General features: G+C 37.6%; 1 protein-coding gene across 1 annotated transcript in view; it reads left to right on the top strand.

Annotated features, from left to right (window-relative positions):
* The first annotated feature begins 8440 nt into the window (after positions 1-8440).
* The window catches only part of KCNK2 (potassium two pore domain channel subfamily K member 2), a 103413-nt gene continuing 90454 nt past the window's right edge, over positions 8441-21399 (top strand). Inside the window, exon 1 of the mRNA XM_041426688.1 lies at positions 8441-8518. Coding sequence (XP_041282622.1) covers positions 8485-8518 — 34 coding nt within the window. The 5' untranslated portion in view covers positions 8441-8484. The remainder of the gene's footprint in view (positions 8519-21399) is intronic.

Consider the following 21399-nt stretch of genomic DNA (forward strand, 5'->3'; position numbering starts at 1 on the left):
CTGTATTTTTTTCCCCATCTAGTATGATTGTTGCTGGCCTTGAAATGTAAATTTATTTGTCAGAGGAGTGGGAGAACACCTCTGTATCCCTGTAAGACTTTTCCTTGACTGTGGAACTGTTGTGATAAGACACGAAATGATGACACAGACACTGCTGCTCTCGAGGGGAACAAAAAGAAGAAGAAGAGCGTTATTTTCTGACTCTAACATTTATAGTTTTCCAAAGGTGACAGTGGATTGGAGGGTGACAGTGCCACCTCTCCAATGCCACTGGACAGACCAAGGGTCCATCAATTCTCTCCACCTCCATGAAAGAATGCAAAACATAGGTTATTTACAGAACTGTGTGTGAGAAAGTTTGTTGAAAGAATGCAAACATCAGAAGGCTTAACAAAGTCTTACAAAATCAGGGCGACATGGAACTAACACTACAGGAGGAAGAAGGAACAGGATCCATTTTTGGTATGACTCTTCCCTCACCTGGTGAATTGGTGAAGAGTAAATTCCCTTCCTCAAGCGCACCAGTTAGCAGCATCTCCCTGTATTGCTGCAGAAGGAAATGCATGCTTTTAGCTATCTATTTGTAGAACCCAAATATCCATGAGTCCATGAAAGAACAATACAGTTTCTTGTTATGGAGTACAGCAACTTTGGAGTCCCTTGTCCTTTGGAATAGTTTGGGTACAGATTTAAACTGATTCACTTTTTAGCAGTGATTCTCTATACTTTGTATAGAAATGGCTGGAAATATTTATGTTTTCTCCTTTTGCCTGCTGGTCAGAAGATTATATTATGTTTCAGATCATGACCTGAAAATATCTAATGTTTGTTTCAGTGCAATGGAGAACACTTTGATTTTCATGGATGCTAGTTTGGATTTAGCAGCTCAGTACTTATTCATCTTTCAGACCATTAAATCTGACATATGTACTCCATGGGAAATAGAAATAATTTTGTTCCTCATGGTTATGAAATCATTAGAAAGGATGAGGTACATCTGTAATGGATGTCCATTAATATAATTATTGTATTTAATAATAGGCAACCTGTAGGCTTGGATTTTCTTCACGCTGTTACAGAGAGAATTACTAATACTGACCTTTTCAAAGGACCAGGGAGCTTTTGCCTTCCTTCAGATGAAGGCAAAGGGAGATATTCACACCACCCCTACCATCTGGAATATACTGCCCAGCAGCACTGAAAGAGAAATGTAGCTATTAGACAGGCTTTTGGTTCAACACATTTATGTGTTGATGTTTCTTGGGTAAGAATTTTCATCTCTCTACTATAGCAATGTAGATTTGAGACTTATACCAGAAATTCTGAGTGGGTGGTGGGGATGTGAACAACTTAGGAAGCCAGTCTTACTCCAGAGATGCTACTTGGATGGCAGTCAGGCTCATCAGAAAGGCTCATTACAATTTCCTAATGTCACATTGCCATCATCCAACACAACAGCTTAATTAAATGCAATCGACATGTGTGAAATGTTTGAGTGTCTGGCATCACCTATTTTATGTATAAATATTTAAATATGATCTTATGGGGTATTGTTTTTCTAACATGCAGCTCTGTTTTTCTAAGACAGAGCAGCCATCCATCTGCCTCAAACACACAAAAGCACCCATTTTTTCTATAACTGAAATGTACTCTTGTATAATTGAAATAAAGTTTTAGTCAGTTTCTGAAAAGCGACAGTAAATAACTCCATTTTCATGCTAGGAATGTGAATTTATGCTGTCTCTTTCTAGTGATACAGTCTCACAGTCTTCAAATTAATCCTGGCTCCACAGATCTGTTGGGCATAGCAAGTTACTGCAGATCTAGCTGCAGACAGCATCCGTCTGATTGTGTTCATCCAGCAGGAACAGAACCCAGCTTTCAAAATCCATCCTTGGCTGGGCTGAAATTGGGAGTTTGTGAGCATGTATGAAGAGATCATCTGCTTAAGGAAAAGCTGTTTCTCTCTTCTTTGGAGGAGGATGATCATACAAGAAAAAAGGAATGCAGTAGATAGTTGAAAGCTATGCCAGATTAAAACAGGACAGAATTGGATTGTTGGTTATCCAAATTTCTGTTTTTGTACTCCATTCTCTCCTCCAAATTGGCAGCCTCTTCATGAGCACTCATTCCTTCCCCTAACTGTTGTCTAAGTGGCTATATCTAAGGCTGCTGCAATATCATTCATGATGAGAGTGCTTTTCTTAGAAACACAAGTTGTCATACTCCTTTCCCCTAAAAGCCAAATACATTCTCATGCCACACTGTTCCATGTAAAATGGCTGAAATAGTTCATTTTTCCTTCCCAGATAATGGCCAAAGCATAAATATTAATTTAACAACAACCTGGTGACTGCCATTACCTTACCTCACGGTTACATAGATTTTTCCATGGAGACATGGGGTGTCTTATTTTTGGGGGGAACTCCAGCTTAGTAAGGTGAGTAGGATGATGTTAATTGCACAGTCTTCCTTATTTCGTTAGATTTCAACCTTTCTGAGTCATCTGTTGTTTCCTTTTTCCCTTTTGAAGTAATGAGTCTGTATTTTCCTTTGTTTTTCTCTGAATTTTGAAGTACTAATTGAACCTCCCCTTGGTTGCTTTATTTTTTTCTATCAATCATTGCTTTTAAAACTCATTTTGCTTCTTAGTCTTTCTGATTATGTTATTGTATTCTAGTGCTATTTCCTCATATTCATTCTTGTGGTTTTTTTCCATATCCATCCTTTGACCTGTGTCTTTCTTACACTTTTTGCATGATTTATAATCTTAAATATTCATAAATATTTAAATTAAGAAAGATAAATTTCATTAATATGATATTAATTTCTTCTGCATCTTTCATGACAAGTACGTAATTCTGGATATTCTTCTACATAAAAAAATAATCACATAAATACTTGTAGTCATTTGGATCTTTTAAATTATTATCACACTGAGTGAAAAGTAATGTCTCTTTAGTTTTGGGTTCATCACCTTTTACTTTCACTGCATCTGTGGTTTCGTGTCAATATAATATGTAATATGAAAGCACAAGAAATGTTCCTATTGTTTAATAACACTTTTTGTGCCAACAGGTGCATATAGATGTCTATGCCTTTAAAAATGTGATTTTGCATCTAAAATTCACAATTTGGTCCCTGTGGATCTGTTTCTTATTCCTTAGATGAAAACAAAATCATCATTGCACATACTTTAATTATACCTGAAATCAATGGTGCCGAGACAGTTTTACCTGTGCTGCTACTGAAGGTGCATAGGTTCAAACCCTTATCCTCCAACAGTTTCAGTAGATCAGAATTTTGTAGGGATTGCATGAGTATTCTGTAATTGCAGTGTAATTGAGGGATTGAAGAATTATGCAGGAGCAGTTTTAACCCTAATTCTTCCAGTTCTGGCACAGTCAAGGTACCTTATTTTGCCCAAGGATTTGTATTTCTACAGTAGTATACAGTCAATATTGCCTCAGTAAAATGAAATTACATACAGAAGCATAATTAGAGAACCTGTATGTAGAGGGCTGGTTATTTAGGATCCATATGTCTTTGAGAGAGGAGAAATTTTTTATTTAGAAAATTAGTTTACGTTTCTAACTCTAAAGAGTTTTATGTGGGAATTGTCCAACGTGCTCTTTGTCATTGATTTCTAAAGGAATTAAATTTATCTGATAAGATTTGATAAGAAAAATACTTGCTTTGAATATTTTATTCCTGAATTCATAATAATGTCATTCTTTCAGTGGTGCAGTTTGTCCCTATAAATAGCATATCTGGTATAAATATATGAAACAATCCACTTTTAGGAAAGTTGTATCTTCACTGGGCAATATAGCTGATGTCTTTATTTAAATAAGGAAAGCATTTGTCATTTCAACGAAGACAGTGACGGATTCAATAAAAGAGTGCACTCCTGGTTTATTTACCCACTCTCATTTAGGGCATGCTTGCTGAAATGCTAAACTTGCTCATTTCAGGGGTTAGCAGGTTTACAGCCTACCTGTGGGACAATTTTCAGGCATTGTGGCTGATGTGAGAAGTAATAGCTAGAAGCTAAGAGGTAGCAAACAACAGCTCACTAAAAGCTGATTCACTGTAAGGCAGCATGTGAGTCACACACACACACACACACACACACACACACGGTGATTGTGGTTAAAATCAACACCTGCAATTCCTGAAACTCAGCTGGTTTTGGTCAAGAGGATAAGGACATAACTTCAGGTACCAGAGAGAGAGGAAGATGTTGATGTTTAGGAAGATGTTAAGGTCTGATTATTGGGTTTTCATGCCCTTGACAAGGACTAAGTGTGCCCATGGCATGAAACTTTGAGGGAGCAGCTTTCCCGTGTGCTCAGGCATCTCTGTGCACTGGCTTTGAACCTGGGCTATGTTTGGAATTGGCCCGTTTTCTCGGATACTAGGCATTGAGGCCAGTTACTCCAGATGATGAAGGAAGTGGATGTCTTTAGCCTAGTACTTTTAGTAACTGACTGGTGGGAATAGCCTTGTGGGACAGTCAAGTGTTTCCTCTGTCTTTTTTGTTAGTTTTCCATGTCTTAGGTGTGAGGAAATCTGAACTTTGCTGAACTTTGCCAGCAGTAAAATCTTTTATTACCTTCTTCAGAGAAGGGCAGTTTGAGTAAATTGGTTTTATTTGTTACAATATGTCAACAGGTTTATACCTCATGGTAGAAGGCAGAAACTTTGAATGATTTCTATCTTCTACTAGCTGATATAGCACAGCAAAAATTTCTCTGCTACATTAGAGAAAATGGTTCTGGGGTCAATTCTAAGGTTGGGTGTAGGTACACAATTTGTGGTAATTGGGAGTGGGACTGTGGCAGAGCTTCATCCCTAATGGGCTACAGCTGTGAGAAGCAGGTGACCAGCATTGAAGGTAATGAGACATGGAGTGCCCAGGTGTACTGACCAACCACCAAAGGGAACAGAGGGCACACAGGTGCAATGCATGAACATGAAGGGTATAAAAGGTCGGGCTAAAGAACAAAAAGTGTAAGTGCTAGCAGCCTTCTGAAGTGATGTTTTTCTGTATAGGTTGGTGTTTTCTGAACTTGTATGATGATGCTCTGTGTATCGAGGCTGTCTCAATTGTGGCATATGCTGTGACAGTTAGGTGTATTTTGTTGCTGTGCTCCAAAGCCTGGATAGCTGTGCATATGCATAGTGTGTGGTTGTGGCACACTAGTCAAAACTGAGTGTGTTTTCATATGCTGAAATTCTGCCAAGAGGAACTTGTAATTCATTCATGGAGTTTTTGATGGAAAAAGAAAGACAGGCAAAGCAATTTTGAGGGGTTAAGAATATTCTTGATCTCTACTGAAATGCATAATTTGGACTTTAGGGGGACTATATTCACAGCAGGAAATCGCAATCAACACAGGCAAAAAATATATATATGAACAAAAATACAGAATAAATACCAAAAAAGGGGCACCAAAAACTTTACATAAAGCAGGTAAACTTATGGAACTAATTTTTGTGCTTTTTGTAAGCTTAATTTTCTCTGAGGTGAAGATCTTCTGGACCATCTAAGTGTATACTACAGATGAGACTAAAGAAATCCTGAAAAAATATTTTTGGAGGCAGGGTTGGAGAGAAAAGAGTAGAGAAAAGAAAGGGAGGAAACAGTAAGTCCAAGATTGAAATAAATATAGGATATATTACTAGCTGTAATATTTTTTTCAGTTTCTAGAAAATGAAAATTACTAAAATGGAAGAGAATGAAGAGACTTGATGTCGGATGATGGCTGCATAGTCTTAGCCTATGAATGAGAGTTGCATTATTTAATCAAGAAAAGATAATTTGATCTGCCCTAACTCTCAGTGGAAAACCCAGCAGAGATCCCATTCCCTTAGGAATTCCAAGAAAACTTGTCAATTGTTCTCTTATTCAGAGTCTAAGTATTCTCCTACTCTGGATTTACACATGAAGACTTTCATTAACTGTCTCATATGAAGTGACTGCAATTCATACTTTCCTAATTATTGTCAGTACCCAAGTGCAGGTACACAATATTTAAAGGGAATTGTGGCAGTTGCTCACAAAACTGAGCTACACAATTTAAAAGAAATGAGACCAGGCAATTTGTGTGCTTCTGTAACAACCAAATGATTGAAAATAGTAAAGAGAATCAATCATCTGAAATAATTTTCTTGAACACGCACACCAGACAAATGAACTTACCTGTAGAAAAAACAAGACAAGCAATCAAAACAGGATTAGAGCAGAAACACATGCTATGTGGAAAATCTCTAGTGATCGTTTGTGCTTTCAGGCTTGCTTTGACCACCTTTGGTCATTCTTGCAGTTCTAAGAATTTTATATTTACCCAAAATTCCTGGGGCTTGGTTTTCTGTGGTATTGATTTTAGTTGGTTCTTAGGTGGTAGCATGTACAGGTTTATTTTCACAGAGAGACAGAAGGATGGTTCAAAAGATCTGTATCACTTCAAATTTAATGGGAGCAGAGGAGCATTTTCTATCAGAATTACAGGCTAGCTGGGACCCTGTACTATAAATGTGAAAAAGTAGAAAGTATTCTCTAATTTCAAGTTATTACACTAATGATTAGTATCAACACACAGATAAGTCTTGCTGCAAGGCAGAATGTCCTTGAATTTGCATGTCCATCTCCACCATAGCTATCTGGCTCTTGGTAAGAGCAAAATTTCAAAGTCAATTAAAAATACTACAGTGTTCCTGTTTTGTTTGGTCTTTGTCAACTGCAACTCATACTTGCAACTTTTAACTGCAAAAAAAGACTAACAGTCCAAGATAATAAATCAAAACCCTGGTGGTCTACAATATTTGCCTGACTTCAGGGCTTTAAGCAAAATATTAGAGCTCCTGGTAGAATGCTGTGAAACTATTTAGGTATGTGAAACTATTGTATTATCTATCACAGGGTCTCACATATGGCACTTCTCCCTGTTAAGAAGTTCTATGAAAATCTTAAGAAATGGCATCATATGACTGTACATGAGCCCCATGTTTTAATTCTATCACTTGTGGTTCTGTTTCTGGCACCTTGATCCAGATTAGCAACTTGTGAAATTCATGAGAGAAAGTTCATTTTTCACTGAATAGGAGTGGGAATGAATTTTCTGTGACACAGCCTTCAAAAACAGGTGCTGTTTTTTTCTGATTGTGTTATTTTGAGGTTATCTTGGCCAAAAAGACTTGGATATTAAATAGTGGCTTGAAAATGAAGCATGTGTAGTTGTTTGGCTACACTTTAAAATCCCAGAGGTCAAGCTAGACTTTCTTTTGCTGATGAAGGTATTCCTTTGTTTGTGCCTGCATAGATTTACAAATGGATTATATAGAATATTTAAGAGAAAGAGGGAAAGATGGTTACAGTCATTCTCTTAAACCCTCATGACATCTTCAAGTATTTAAAATATGTCAGACATTTAAGAATAAGGCTATATGACTGCCATATTTCCAATTTACTTAAAATATGATTCTTTGTCTACTTTGTTATGTGACTGTAGTGCAATTATACTGTGATATGATTTTCTAGAATATGGAATAATTGCAACACATTATTTTCTTTTAAGGAATTCAATGAAAATATAAGAAATATGACTCAAATTAATGACATCTGAACTTGGCAAGTCTGTGAACAACTGAAGGTAAGGACATAAAAGAATCAGGACCCCTTTTCAAAATGTGTCTCTGATGTATCCATAATATTGCAGCACATGGGAAGACAAATTTAAAAAAAAAAACTTAAAAAAAGAAAACCAGATTCTAAAGATTGTTATTCCCTCCTTAAAACCACTAAGTCCTCATCAGCATCCTGATCAGTAGCTATTGATACAGTTGAGAAAAGTTGCTTAACAACCTATTTTGTGACTGCTCCTTAGGAAAATCATAAATAAGAAAAAGAATTGTAGCAATGTCCATCCTCCTTCTATGAACAGTGGGACAAATTTTCTACTTGGAGGCACACCTGACATCCTGGGGACCTTTAGCAAGAATTAGTCTGCATGCTGCATGCGTTTCATGTGAATGATGCTTAAGAAAGGAAGAATTATTGGGAATGCTAGTTTTCATTTATTAATTTAAAGAAGGATGTTCTTTTAAAACTTCTGGAGCATTTCAGGTACAATTATTCAATTGTTTAAGAGACTCAAGTAATTGTTTAAGAGACTCAAGTAATTTTGGTTCAGGTCTGTAGGCCCCTCTTAACATGTTGTATCAGTGACCATCTGTAAAGTACTATGAAAATGTACAACATTATATAAATGCTGTGTGTCCTAATTACTGACTTTCCACTTTACCTGTATTTGTACATTTACTCTTTTGAACAGGAAATACAGAAAGATAAAATAACTGTGCTTCAAAAGAGAATATGTTATGAAGAGATGACTTGTTTAGAAGATTTCTTAAACACAGCAATAAAGAAAATGCTTTATCTTAGAACAAAAGCATGGTGACTCCAGAATATTGCATCACCAAATGAGGAACCCACAAGCAAGACATAACTTATACTGTAAGTACTGCTACTAAAGACAAATACAATGTTAAGCTTTAATGGTTTTAATCAGTCGCCATTACAGATTTTTCTGGATTCTTCACCTTCATTTTTAATGATCATATATTCTTTCTGGAGTGTTTGTTCAACTCTGTCCTCTGATTTCAAGATTTCAATCCCTTTCCTGAAAGGAAAAACTTCAAGATCAATTGGGCAAGTTTTGTTGCATATTCCTGCACTTCAGGTCATTCCATTATCTTTTCCAGTTAATCTGTCCTATTTTTTTTTTAAACTTCAATTCTTCTGTTTCACATCTGCCTTGTTGTTTCCATTCCTTCCCAGATTTTAGTGATTTCAATGGAAATAATTTTGGCAAGTTTTGGTCCTTCTCACTTCACAGCATTTCATCTCAGTACCCTTAGTTGTAGGCACTCCATTTCAATTTTTCAGGATTTTTCAGTTTCATTATTGAATGACAGTAAGTCTCTTTTGGTGTGTTTGTTCAACTCTATCCTCCAATTTCAACATTTCAATGTGGATTAATTGGTCAAGAATTGGTACATGTTCTTGGCCTTCATGTCATCCCTTTGGCTTTTCTTTTTTTCGCATCGTGTCTTTTTTTTTTTTGTATTTCAGTTCTTTGTCTCTTCTGTCTCTTTGTCTGTTTTTTCTTCTCTGATTTTAAGGGTTTCAAATAGAAGAATTTTAGCATGTTTTTGGCTACTTTCCTACACCCAATTTCATCTCAGGAATTGTTGAGTAGATGTTGAGCCATCTTCAGGTGGTGAACTAGAATGCAGAATTAGATTAATTAAATTTTAGGAAATGTTGGAATGATATGCATATCAATTTTAAATATGTGTGTCCTCTTTTTGTTGATGGGTTTCCTTTGAAATGTCAATTTTGTAGGAAGGTCTTTTTTTCTCACAACTCTTGAGTATATATTTTCTTTCCTATATCTGCATGGTATTTAGGAAAATTAGACCAGTTATCCAGTATATTATTCTTGAGAATGTTTATTTGGGAAGCTGGAGAGATCTGTAACTTTACCCTGACCACAAATATCACTTTTATATTGTGCATATGTTACATGTAGCAGTGTGATGATTAATTTGGAACTTGGAAATTAAGAAACTGGTAAATGGAAGTGTTCTTTTCCTAGAAAATGACACTTTAAACATTACTTTCATTTAAATGCCTTAATGTGAATAATTACTATCGCAGTCAGATATTGGAAGACTTTGCATTTTTATGTGGGAATTATCAGCAGGTATGTAAGTTTGGACTGGAAAGTTTGCTCAGGCCCTGAGGAAATCTCAGTCAAAATCTCAGAAAAAATTAATGCTTCAGTGCTTTGACCACATGAAACAGGAAAACCTGTTTGCAGATTCCTATCAAACAAGGGATGCTAATTTGTACTGTAGTTTCTGAGTTAGACATGAGCTACTATAAGAAGGCGGAGGGTTCAGAATATTTCCCTTGCTTTTTTGAGTTTTTTTTTTTGCCTTTGCCCCCCCGCTCCCCAGATTTATAAAACATCTGCTTGTCCAGTGTTATGTTTGTGATTTTTCTTTCAAAGCAGGAATTTTCTCCTCCTGCTTGTTTGCCTGCAGTCCACACAGAGCATATAAGGTAAACACAATCTTGAGTAATAAACAGCCTTGGCACAAAGAGCTTACTACCTTCACAGCAGAACCTTTAGTGCCATGCAGCAGAACTCTAGTCTCTGATGCAGTTCTGTTGATTGCAGAGGTTTTTGTCTTCTTTTGAATTGCTGTCTGCTGATCAGAATTTCTGAAAGTGAACTAGAATTTTTCTTTCTTTTGGATGTTTAATCATGCTGAAGTGATGCCTTCCAAAATACTTAACCCTCTTAACTGAAGGATCGCTTCTCCCTGAAATAAGAGAACTGAACCTTAGACTGATTTTACTGCTTTAAGGTATGTACCACAGAGATGGATGTTCAGTCTGGAGTTACTGATTAAAAAGTCCCAGCCTGCTGGTGATTTCTCCTTGTTGTACTTCCTCTCCTGCTCTGTTATCTCCGAGTTATCAGTGATTACATACTTTTCTCTAGATTTAGTTTAACACTGCTTTCTCAAGCAATGTCAGAGGCTTTAGATAACCTGTCAATCCTGAGTGTTGAAGCTGAAGAATGAGCAGTTTTACTTCTTTAGGAAGATAATGTACTCAGTCTTTCTTTTTTTAAATACTGAAAACAGTTGTTTTCTATCAGGTTTTTTCCCAGGATTCTAGAAAGTATGGAAAAGAGCTGAGGTAAGTTATACTGAAGTACTAAGATTGCTGTAGCATCCAAGGGTAGCTGTTCCACTGCTTGAGGCTACACTATAAAATCATGACAAAAGAATACACTTGCAAAGTCTAAAGGAGATCTCAGGCAGGTTAAATGTAATTACATAGCTAGAATTCTCAGGACCCACCTGGGAAGGAAACTGTTGCTCACCATTAGCAGGGTGCCAGGCAGGAATTGTGTTTATTTACTAGATAGAGTAACCTACAGTGCAGCCATAATCTTAGAGTGATAGAGTAGTAAAGAGAAAAACATACTGTGTGAGTAATTTCCAACCTAGTAATGAAGCATAATGGAATAGAGCCATCATGCTGTATTATGCAATCTGCATTTTATAGAATGTGTGAATATAAATGCAGTTATTTGCTACCTATTGGGAGAAATTGCACCAACTTAATGTTCAAAACCAAAAAGTATTTTTCAAAAGTAAAGTGAAGGAAGTAGCTACTCTGTCTTCTCTGAAATGGAAGTGTCATATAGGAGCTTGGATTTGTGGAACATAGGCCTTTTCTTTATCTTATCTGTGGCACTAAATCTATTGGAAAATATAGGAATAGATCTCAAAAGAAAGTTTCTGCACCATAGGAATGTGGGGCTAAATACCATAAAACTCTTTAAATACGAAAAACAAAATACAGACAAACCAACAAGATCAGATGGCATTTGAAGTTTGTGTGTAATGAACATTTAATATGTACATCCTTAGGGTTATTGATGCTATTTTAGTATTCCCATGATAGTTGTTTCCTGAAAAGATGTATTTATTCTAAAATGAAAAAGGTGAACCAAGCACAGAAATAAGAAAAAATTATAAACAGTCTAATAGCACAAATGGCAACTCAATGTCTTTCTCTGAGGATGCTGAGGTAAAAGTCTTTAGGAGAATAGAAGAAAAAATATTTCTGGTATTTCTAAATGCCTTAGAAATAGGTATTATGTTGGAAAGTGGAGGAAAAAGAGTAAAAGACTGCCCTAGAACTGGCAGTCGTTCTAATTGTTCACCTTGCAAATACTTTTTAGAACATCCTAGATCGTGCTCCAGCCAAATGAATGATGTTTTGTTCCTGTAGCCTCTGGTTTCATTGGTCTTCAACCTTTCTAGTTCTCTAGATTAGTTAAGGAGCTGCATCAATACATACAAATATTATTTAAATTTATGTATGCTTAGTATGTGTGTTTGATGTTTCTCCTGGGTCTTGGTGAGAATTCTGCTTGGTCAAGATCTTGAATTTGGAAGTATACCAAGTGCAGGAACAGGGGAAAGCTGAAAAATGTCTGAAAGAAGATCATGTGTCAGGGTTTGGAAAAGATTGAGCAAAAAAACAGATGGAAATTAACTCCTAGTACCTGTCAAGTATGAAGTCAAAAAGATCTGCACTACTGACAAAGCATGTTTGAGGATTTGAGAAGCATCATGTTGAGATTAAGCAGACTTTTCACACTTTTATTTTAATATGATTGATTGACATAGATAAAATAGATGGTAGTTTAACTTGTTTGTATAACCACTTCCCATCTAAACTAATCTGCAATTAAAAGAGTGGATTTACTTCCTACATCCACTTTTGGAAGAGAAAGGAACCCTCTCTGCTGGCAGGCAAATTGACATAACATTCAACAGGGTGTAATGCTGAAATCTTCAGCATGATGTGGTAAGCCACAAAATACCATGAAGACAAATACCTTTTTTTGCTTCCTTCCACTGTTTTATTTATTACATCCTTCTTTATTTTTCACTGGTGGAGAGGAAAAAGTACATGATTTAAAGTAGTTTTGACCACTTTTAAGCAGTTTCAAGTTTTGAGACAATACTTTCTACATGAAATATTACAGTAAATGCATAGAGTTGTCCATCTATAATTTTCTGACTTAAAGAGAGTCTGTCTTTCTAAAGGGAGCTCAGAGTGAGCTGGGAGAGGGATATTTTTATTGCTGCAGTATTTCCTGTAAAGATAAAATGCATGTTCACAGCCCAATGTCATAAACCATAGTCCAGGTTTCCACAGCCCTACTTCACTTGTTTTTTTTCTGATTTCTCTTTCATAGGCCCAGGAGTTTAGGCCAGGAGCTAAGAATTCTTTTCCTAACTGTTCTGCCAGCTCATGTTGACTAACAAAACCCAAAAAGTTTGGGCAGGATCTGTTTCCCGTTGATATAAACAATCCAAAACCTTTGGGCAAAATTGTCCAATGTGATTTTTCAGAATAAGTACTGAGGAAAAAATTGCCTGTGACTTTTGAGTTTTGGCCTTCAAAAGCACTGCTGCATGAGCACTCTCCTAACCAAAATCAGTGATAACAGTTGTGGGACACCAGCCCACCTTCAGTGTTCAGCTTCAGGTCCAGTCCTTTGGAACGAGATGGAGTTTGGCTTTATTCGGCCGTTTATTGCTTGAAATGGCATGACCAGGGCTGAGTGGAGTAAGTGGATGCTCTGTTCTCCATGAACGGCTGTAACTGATAGACAAAGCGCTGCCCTGCAGGTGTGTGAGGTTACAGTGTCAAAGCAAGGGGTTCTGGTGGTGGGAACGAGGTGTCCCAATGCTCCAGCAGTGGCTGTGATGTTCCTTATGAATTCTTATCAGGCTGAACAAAGACATTGGGCCACACGTGTGGGAATTCTTGTACTTTGTTGTGCAGTCGCCATAACTCCAGCACCTTGCCCACCGTGTAGACACAAAAGCTGTTGGCTCACTAGCTCTTACATTCTACATTAGACTTCCACAACCCCTTGCATTTTTTACAATGAGCTCTCATCCCACAGTAGCCTTCTTGAAGGTGCTGGCTCACAAGCCAAAACACACTGCCACAATCTCCCCACTCCCACAACAAACTTCAGTGTGGAGCATGGGGTAGAACATGACAGCCGTGTGTGGCCCAGGCAAAGCATAGGAGGAGAGAAATAAGGACAGAAAAGGGAGAAAGAACAAAGAATATCAGTAGTCCTTAGATCCAATGTCTGGCCCTGCCATGTGAATGGTCCAGATTTGGGGTTTTGAGGAAGGAGTGAAAGAGAGCAAGGAGGCCCAATCCCCTTTCTTTTGCATGCCTGCAAACTAGGTAATTCATGCATTTTATTCACTTGTGCAAAGCCAGCCCTTAGAGCCCTCCTCCAGGAAGTGAGTTGAGGGGGTTGGACTGAGCAAGGGTCTCAAGATGAGCAGTCTCAGGGTGGGGCTACGCCACCTCTGTGGGACCCCCTCCTCCCATTACATCTTTCCTGCCACAACAGTCAGAAGGTTTGACCCAAACCACACTTATTTCTGCTTCTTTCCACGAGGTGAGTGGCCCAGACTAGCAGTGGCAAGGCTGTGACCTTTAGTGCTCAGTTTGCATGGTCTGGGGAAAAAGAGAGAAGAACCAGGTACTTATCTAGGCAAACTAATATGTGTTGTCAAAAAGAGACAGAGCTTTCTGCAGAGAGCTTTTAAACTCCTGCCTCTGTCAAACTACACCAGACTGACCTTTGTACAGCTATCTAACTTTTGACTCCTGACTTTCTGTGCTTAAAGTAAAGCAACCCCACTTCAGTAAAATAAGATAAAATTGTGGCAGAAAAAGTCTGGATTTTTAAATTTAATATTTTTCTGGATTTTTTACTTTAATCTTTTTTGCTGAAATGCTGATAATTTACAGAGCATCATTAGCAGTAAGCTTTTTTTTCTTTATTAAGGTTTAGTGAAAACAACATTCCAAAAGGAAGAATGTTTAATTCTTGAAATCAATCCATTGCATTGCAGGGACACAGCAATCTAAGTAATCAATGGTTTTTATTTTTTTTAAAAAAAGACTCATGTGTTCTATGTTGTGTAATATTGAAAGAGGTTTTAATACTTGCAGTCTAGAATATGTTTTAACATATATCCTGCCAGAATCTGGACACCGAACAATAAAGACAGGCTGTTCTGAGGCATAAAAGCAAAATTCCTTTGCAAGTCAACAATGTTTCAAGCAGAAATCCATTTTCATGACTACATTTACTTCAGAAAAAATATGAAACTAAAGAAACTCAGGATCCGTGAAACAGAAAAAAACATTAAATTGCCAACTGGTGAGCTTGAAGCATCAAATTTTACAAATTTCAAGTTAAAGTAAGTTGGAAAAAAGTCCCCAATATGTTTTTAAAAAGAAAAAGAACTCCTTTGCTCCACAACTACTAAAATGCTTTAAATAATGTTAAAGTTACAAGGAAGATGTTTTTACCCCTACCTAGGATACATAATAAATTCCAAGGTACATGGAGTACCTATTTTTTCCTTGAATCGATGCTAAGACTGCAGAGCTTCTTTATTTCCTTAAAGAATAGTCCTTTTGTAACAGACAACTTCACATTTTGTGGCCAGGGGCCACAAAGTTGCACTTCCAGGCAGCTTTCTTGTTTTAAGTGGCGAGTCGTATCTTCAGTTCTGGCTTTTAGGAAATGGATTTACAAACAAGTGACAGTGGCAAAAGTCTGCTTTGAAGTCTACTTCCAACAGGCAGGAATCTGTGCTCTGGAAATGTGTTGTTTATCTAGGGCTATGCTCTAAAACTGTGTTGTCTATATAGGGCTGTGTTCAAATGTGAGGCCACAGGGCTGGTAAATCCCTAGTTCCAGAGAGTGTAAACAGCAAAAGTGTGTCCATGTAAAGCTGGTGCATATGCTCTGCCTGTTTTCAGGAAAAAATTAGGATATTTTAAGTTTTGATTTTAAACAAATTATATAATGCACTTATAGACCCACAAACATCTCTTTCTAAGTAATGGAAACTCCTTTGAAATGTGTTAAAATTTGTCACAAAGAATCAAAGTTTGGTTTCATTACTACAGGGATTTGTTCTTTGAAACAATAGCCAAAAGAATTTTGATCCCTGGAAATTAGATATATGTTAGTAAAATGTTATCAAAACCTAGAGGTTTAGGTTTGGGGTCAAATTAAAGGCTATTACCATCATTTGGAGTGTCCTTAGTAAAGGGATTTTCTGAGAGATCAGTAGATCCTACACAACTTGTTTAAACATTAAGCTGACTCTGTTATATGAAGAATGCCTATTGCTTGTTACGTGTAACAAAACCCCATAATTTCCCTTTGATTTTGAGCATGGCTATGAACCAATTTAAAAGCCCCAAATATATCCTAACATCTCTTTGCATCTCGATTAAGTTTTTGTCTTAGTCTTGGACTCTTCACAAGTTAAAACAGTCACTTATTTAAAAGCTTCATGGCAAAACTAGGAAAGTATTCTATTTACTTTGGAATCAGAATTCAGATTAAAATATAACGTTTTTTACTGATGGTATGTGGTGAGAAGAGAAGCCCAGAGAAGAACATTTTTTCCACAAAATGAATTGGTAGTTTTAGTTGTTGTTGTTGTACTGGAATGATGTATTGGATACAAATAGATCAGCTAGAAGACAACTTAGGGAAGCTCATATGTTAACTTTGTATGTTTATACTAAAAAAAATGCTATGTGTACGTTATTAAAGAGAAATATTATTTTGTCTCCTCCTCTCCCTCACAGATTTGGAGTAATATATGGTGTATCATATTATAAACTGAGTATCTGTTAATATCAGAAAAAAAATGTTTCATAACAATCATTTGAATAATGGAGTGTTGCTAGCTGAACTGATCATTTGAAAATTCATTGAGTTGCACAGTAATCACAGAATCTCCAGTTTTATTATCCTGTATGTCACTGAAAAATGCTTGCTGTTGTGTTGTTCTCTTTTCATTTTCATCATGTTCGAAACCAGAAATGTATCACTGTCTAAAAGGTATGTTGGTAGGTAATAGAGAAAGGCAAGTGAAAGGTCAAATCTCTTGCAAACTGGTGAAACTAGTAACTTTAAATTTAAGTAGAAACCACATTGCATGACCAGAGATATAGAATATATGGGTAGTATGATTTATAAAGTGAAGAATGTTATCATTAAGGCTGCTTGGGACTGCAGCATTCATGAATAAGGCAAAATTCCCACTGACCTGGTTTTTAGATGTGTGCTGGATTCTTGGTTGGTTGAGTTAAGGATGTCTGCTTGGATTTCCTCTGCCCTATCTAATATCTCCTTTATTTGTTCCCACTCTGAACAAAAACACATGTACAAAACAAAAACTCCTCACTGGGAGACATGCCTACATAATGATTTTGTCTTGCTAATATTGCCATTATTCCCTCAAATAGATCTTTCCATTTTCCCACCTCCCATTTGCTTTACATGTTCTCATAAAACAACATACTCATGTGCACAGGAAAGTTGGTAGAATGGTAAAGCAGGTGTTGGCACCATGCTTTGTTTCCTCAGGCTTGTAACTCTACCTCTAAAGAACTCTTGGGAGGCTGTTGCAGGATCCCTTCAAAATCTTGCTCTGCCGCCATTCCTTCATTGACAAGGATACATTCAGGGATGTTAGAACCATCCCTGAAGAGGCAGGAGGGATGCAGGGGCTATACCAGATTTTGTGCAGGTTGATATTTGTTGCACAAAAGACAAGAGCTCAGATAATATCCCCAGCCATAAACACATGGCTTGAGGCTGTGCAGCCTCAGTACCTTTGAGGGCTGCATCTTCACCCCTTCTGGAAGAGCTCTCACGGTGTGAGTCAATGAGGCAGTGGCAGCTGCTTGTATCTGTGAACCCTTCCATAGGGCAGAACAGATCTGCCTTCACTCCAGTGCTCCTCCCATGTGAACAAGCCAGAGCCTTGAACTTGTGGTTACATATTTGTATGAGATTATATTTGATTATTGCAACACCACAGCTGCCCAAACTGCCTCTGGCCAGCTTTCCAGAAGAAAGGCAGGCAGATCAGCAGGGTCCATCTGTAACATGCACCTTACTGGCTGAACCTCATGTAAGTAGTCTGATCTCTCCCAGAATAAGTATTTGCTTCCAAATAAGTCTAGGCAGGCAAAAATTAAACACTGGAGCGGAGTGCAATATTTTGCAAATCACTATTAAGTTATATTACAAACTTTTTGTGAAGATGTGCTTCCAGAGTAACCTTGGCTATTGCAAAGATCAAAATAGAATTTGCAGATTTACAGAGGTGATTCTATCCCTCTACTACTCTCAGCTGAGACCCAACCTGGAGTGTTGCACCCAGCTCTGGGGTCCCCAGCACAAGAAGGACATGGACCTGTTGGAGCAAGTCCAGAAGAGGCCACCAAGGTGATAAGAGGGATGGGGCACATGTCCTGCAAGGAAAGTCTGAGAAAACTTGGTTTTTCAGCCTGAAAAAGGCTTTGGAGTGACCTGATTACAACCTGCACCTGAAGGGAACCCACAGGAAAGATGGACAGAGTCTCTCTACAGGGGCATGTAGAGACAGGAGAAGGAGAAATGGCTTCAAACTGAGCGAGAATAGGTTTAGATTAGACAGTAGGAAGAAATTCTTTACTATGAGGGTGGTGAGGCACTGGCACAGGTTGACCACAGAAACTGTGGATGCCCTATCCCTGGAAGTGTTCAAGGCCAGGCTGGATGGAGCTCTGAGCCGCCTGGTTTAGTGGAAGGGGTCCCTGGCCATGGCAGGGGGGTTGGAACTATGTGGTCTTTAAGGTCCCTTCCAATGCAAACCATTCTATGGATTCTGTGAAGTGATATCTGCTGCTACTGATAAACTTTTCCTAAGGCCTTTTGTAGGATGCTCTGGTGCTTCAGATAAGACATTTAAAACAGATAAGACTGCTTTCAAATGTTGTTGTAATAATTTTAAGGATTTTGAAAAGCATCAGTCATGAAGAGTATAAAAGACCCACAATTGCATATATAACCTGAAGTGGAAAGAAAGTATATATAGAAATAATGTGATGAAAAATCATAATAATTCTCACACTTTTGCCACAATCAGGTATCTTCAACCATCAGCAAACACGGGCAAGACACTCAGGAGATGCCACATGCTACTGCTTCCCTGTTCTTTGTATGTGCTGCTTGCAGTTGAGTTCTTTTTGAGCGTGTGAAATTGCTACCTGAAGAGACAGCTGTGGCTTTACAATGGTTCTGTGAGTTACTGAGAAAGTGCCACTCTCAGCCTGTGAAATAAAAGCCACAAAACCAAAGGAGAAAGTGACAGTACTTAGCCTTTTCAAGGTGGGGCAGAATTATTGCCTTTGCCAAAGCGTATGATACAAAAGTAAAATTAATTTTAAGACTCAATTGAGATCAGTGCTGAAGCTTAGTAAAATCAGTATTTCACTTCAGATGTTTAACAAGAAAGTCCTGGGCCCTGCACATGAACTGTGGTGCCACTTGCCTGTACAGCAATTGTCCTGGGAATCTTGCTTACAAGTCCTGCAACATCATTAGTCCTTTTGCTGAATGAATACAGCCCGATATTAAAATTCCAAAAGAAGGTGATATATAAGCTCTGCCTTTTTGCCAAAGGTAGTAAAAGATTAATTTAATGAAAAAGGAATTTGTAGCAATCGGTATATTTCTGGTATTCATCAACAATGCACAATATATTAAAAAATGCATCTGAAAATTCTATTCTTTATATGAATAAGAAGAAAAAAACTGTTTTATTATAAGTAAAATCCTCAGAGAGAAGAAACCATATGTTACCTACCTTGCAAAATACATGTCTTTGGTCTTTTATGTGCTTCATCCCATTAATCGTACCTTTTTGCAGCCTGTAAGGAGGCTGGAATACTTGTATTCAAGAGTTTGATTCAGGTTTCTATTCAATGGAGCTAAGTAACCAGCAGAAGGGGACAGCCACATGATAAGCTCCCCCAGACTGCTATTGTGTGTTAAAAAGAAGGCACACAGATGAGGAATGAAGTCCTGTATAGAAGTCTTCTATAAGTTACCAATGCTACTGCTTCCACAGAAAGCTGAACCCTTGTGCAAGGATGAGAACATGTTCACAAGTGTAAAGGCATGGAGTAGGGTGGCTTAAAAGATCATATTTAAAACAGGTGGTTGTAAAATGTCACTCAATAGAGGTATAATGATAGGAAAGAAAAATACTTCTATCTGGGATACATTCTTATCAACAAGCTTTGCTAAAGTATTTGGGATTCCTAGTAAAAACTCTCCAGAAATCCTGGGTTTTGGTGTGGGTGGAGAGCAGCTTCTCCACAAAAACTCAAATGTATTCAAAGGTATAGGCAGACAGAACTGTGGATGCCTTCAGTTGTATAAGTGGAGAGCGTGTTGTAAAGCAGCCTCTATGACAGATGTCTAGGCAAAGAATCACCAGCTCTTCACCAGAGAACTTAACCTTACTTGTGCAGGTTAAGAATGGGGGAAAGTCTACTATTTTCTTTACTTAACTCAAACATTCTTTCAAAATACTTCAGCTAAGTAGGCTTTTGTCTGGAAACCTCTGTTTTGGCTTCTCAAGAATGTATTCACTGATCCATTGGGCACTGTGCACTTTTAAGCTAACATTAAAATGGGCATCAGAAATCTGTTTCATATAATCTGTGGGAAAAACAATGGGATGGGAACTTCGCTTTTACTGAGATTATTCAACCTTTCAGAGAGCCTTGGCCATGCACAGTTTTTCTGCATGGATGTAATTATTCCCTGTACTTTAGCTATGGGTGTCTTTTTGTATCTCTGCAGAGAGAGAACCTAGGGATTTATGACACTCATGAAAGACCAGTGCCCTCATCCAGGCTGGTGATAGAGCAAAGCATCAGGAATGCACACCTGGCATAGTGGGAACAAGGCTCTGTTTCTGTTCTTTGCTGCCATGAGTTGGAGATGGTGAGAAATTTTTTTGAGGTGTATTAAAATATCTTTGGTGACAGAAGCCAGTTCTTCAAGAAAACAAACTTTTCTCACAGAAAAGCACTGGTCTAACTGAAGCTTCCTGTGGGAATCTGCATTTCAGCTCTGCCATGACCAATAGGGCAACAACTTGATACTGCCAAGCTAGCTGAGGTGGTGGATCAAGCAGAATAAAACTGTCTCTTGATGGTTCAGTATTCCAGGTGAGGGCCCCGACCTGCAGTAATACATCTTCTGACTACCTGACTACCGCTGCAGTCAGTGCACACACTTCCTTCTTACTTTAGTGCCAGCAGTTGCCTTCCTTTTTTTCCCCCTCTTCATCAGCATTGGCCTCTGATGCCCTTTGATGAAAGAAGAAAAGGGTATTATTTATCCAAAGTGAGAAAAAAACCTCTTAACAGCAGAGAAAATGGAGATAGAAAAGTCCTGAAAAGAAAATATTTAGATAATCAAGCAACTCACAGTCAGCCCATACCTACTTTCCTGATTCATTTTCTCTGCTCTATCCATAAACATCTATTTTTTTTTTCCCATGTGACTGCCCTAGAAAAGTTTGTCCTCCTATTCCCAATTATATTTTTTTCATTTTCACATAGGACAAAATACAACCTCTTCTGCAGTTTACAAGCACATACTATAAACAGAAATATATTGTAGCAGAAAGTAACCTTGCTAACATATGCAAATATGTTGAAGAAGAATGTGAGGATTAGATTAGAAAGGGTAAAAATGGTTTAGTAATATGAAGAAGTAGCAAAAGCAGAAAAAGGGTGTTCCCACTGCTTTTTAAATCTGTCTTTAAATTATTTACTTGGCACTTTGACAGCTCACAATTTAACTAATTTCATTCATCTTAATA

This window comes from Onychostruthus taczanowskii, unplaced genomic scaffold (genome assembly GCF_017590055.1).
Source record: "Onychostruthus taczanowskii isolate IOZ18803 unplaced genomic scaffold, ASM1759005v1 scaffold93, whole genome shotgun sequence".
Lineage (NCBI taxonomy): Eukaryota > Metazoa > Chordata > Aves > Passeriformes > Passeridae > Onychostruthus > Onychostruthus taczanowskii.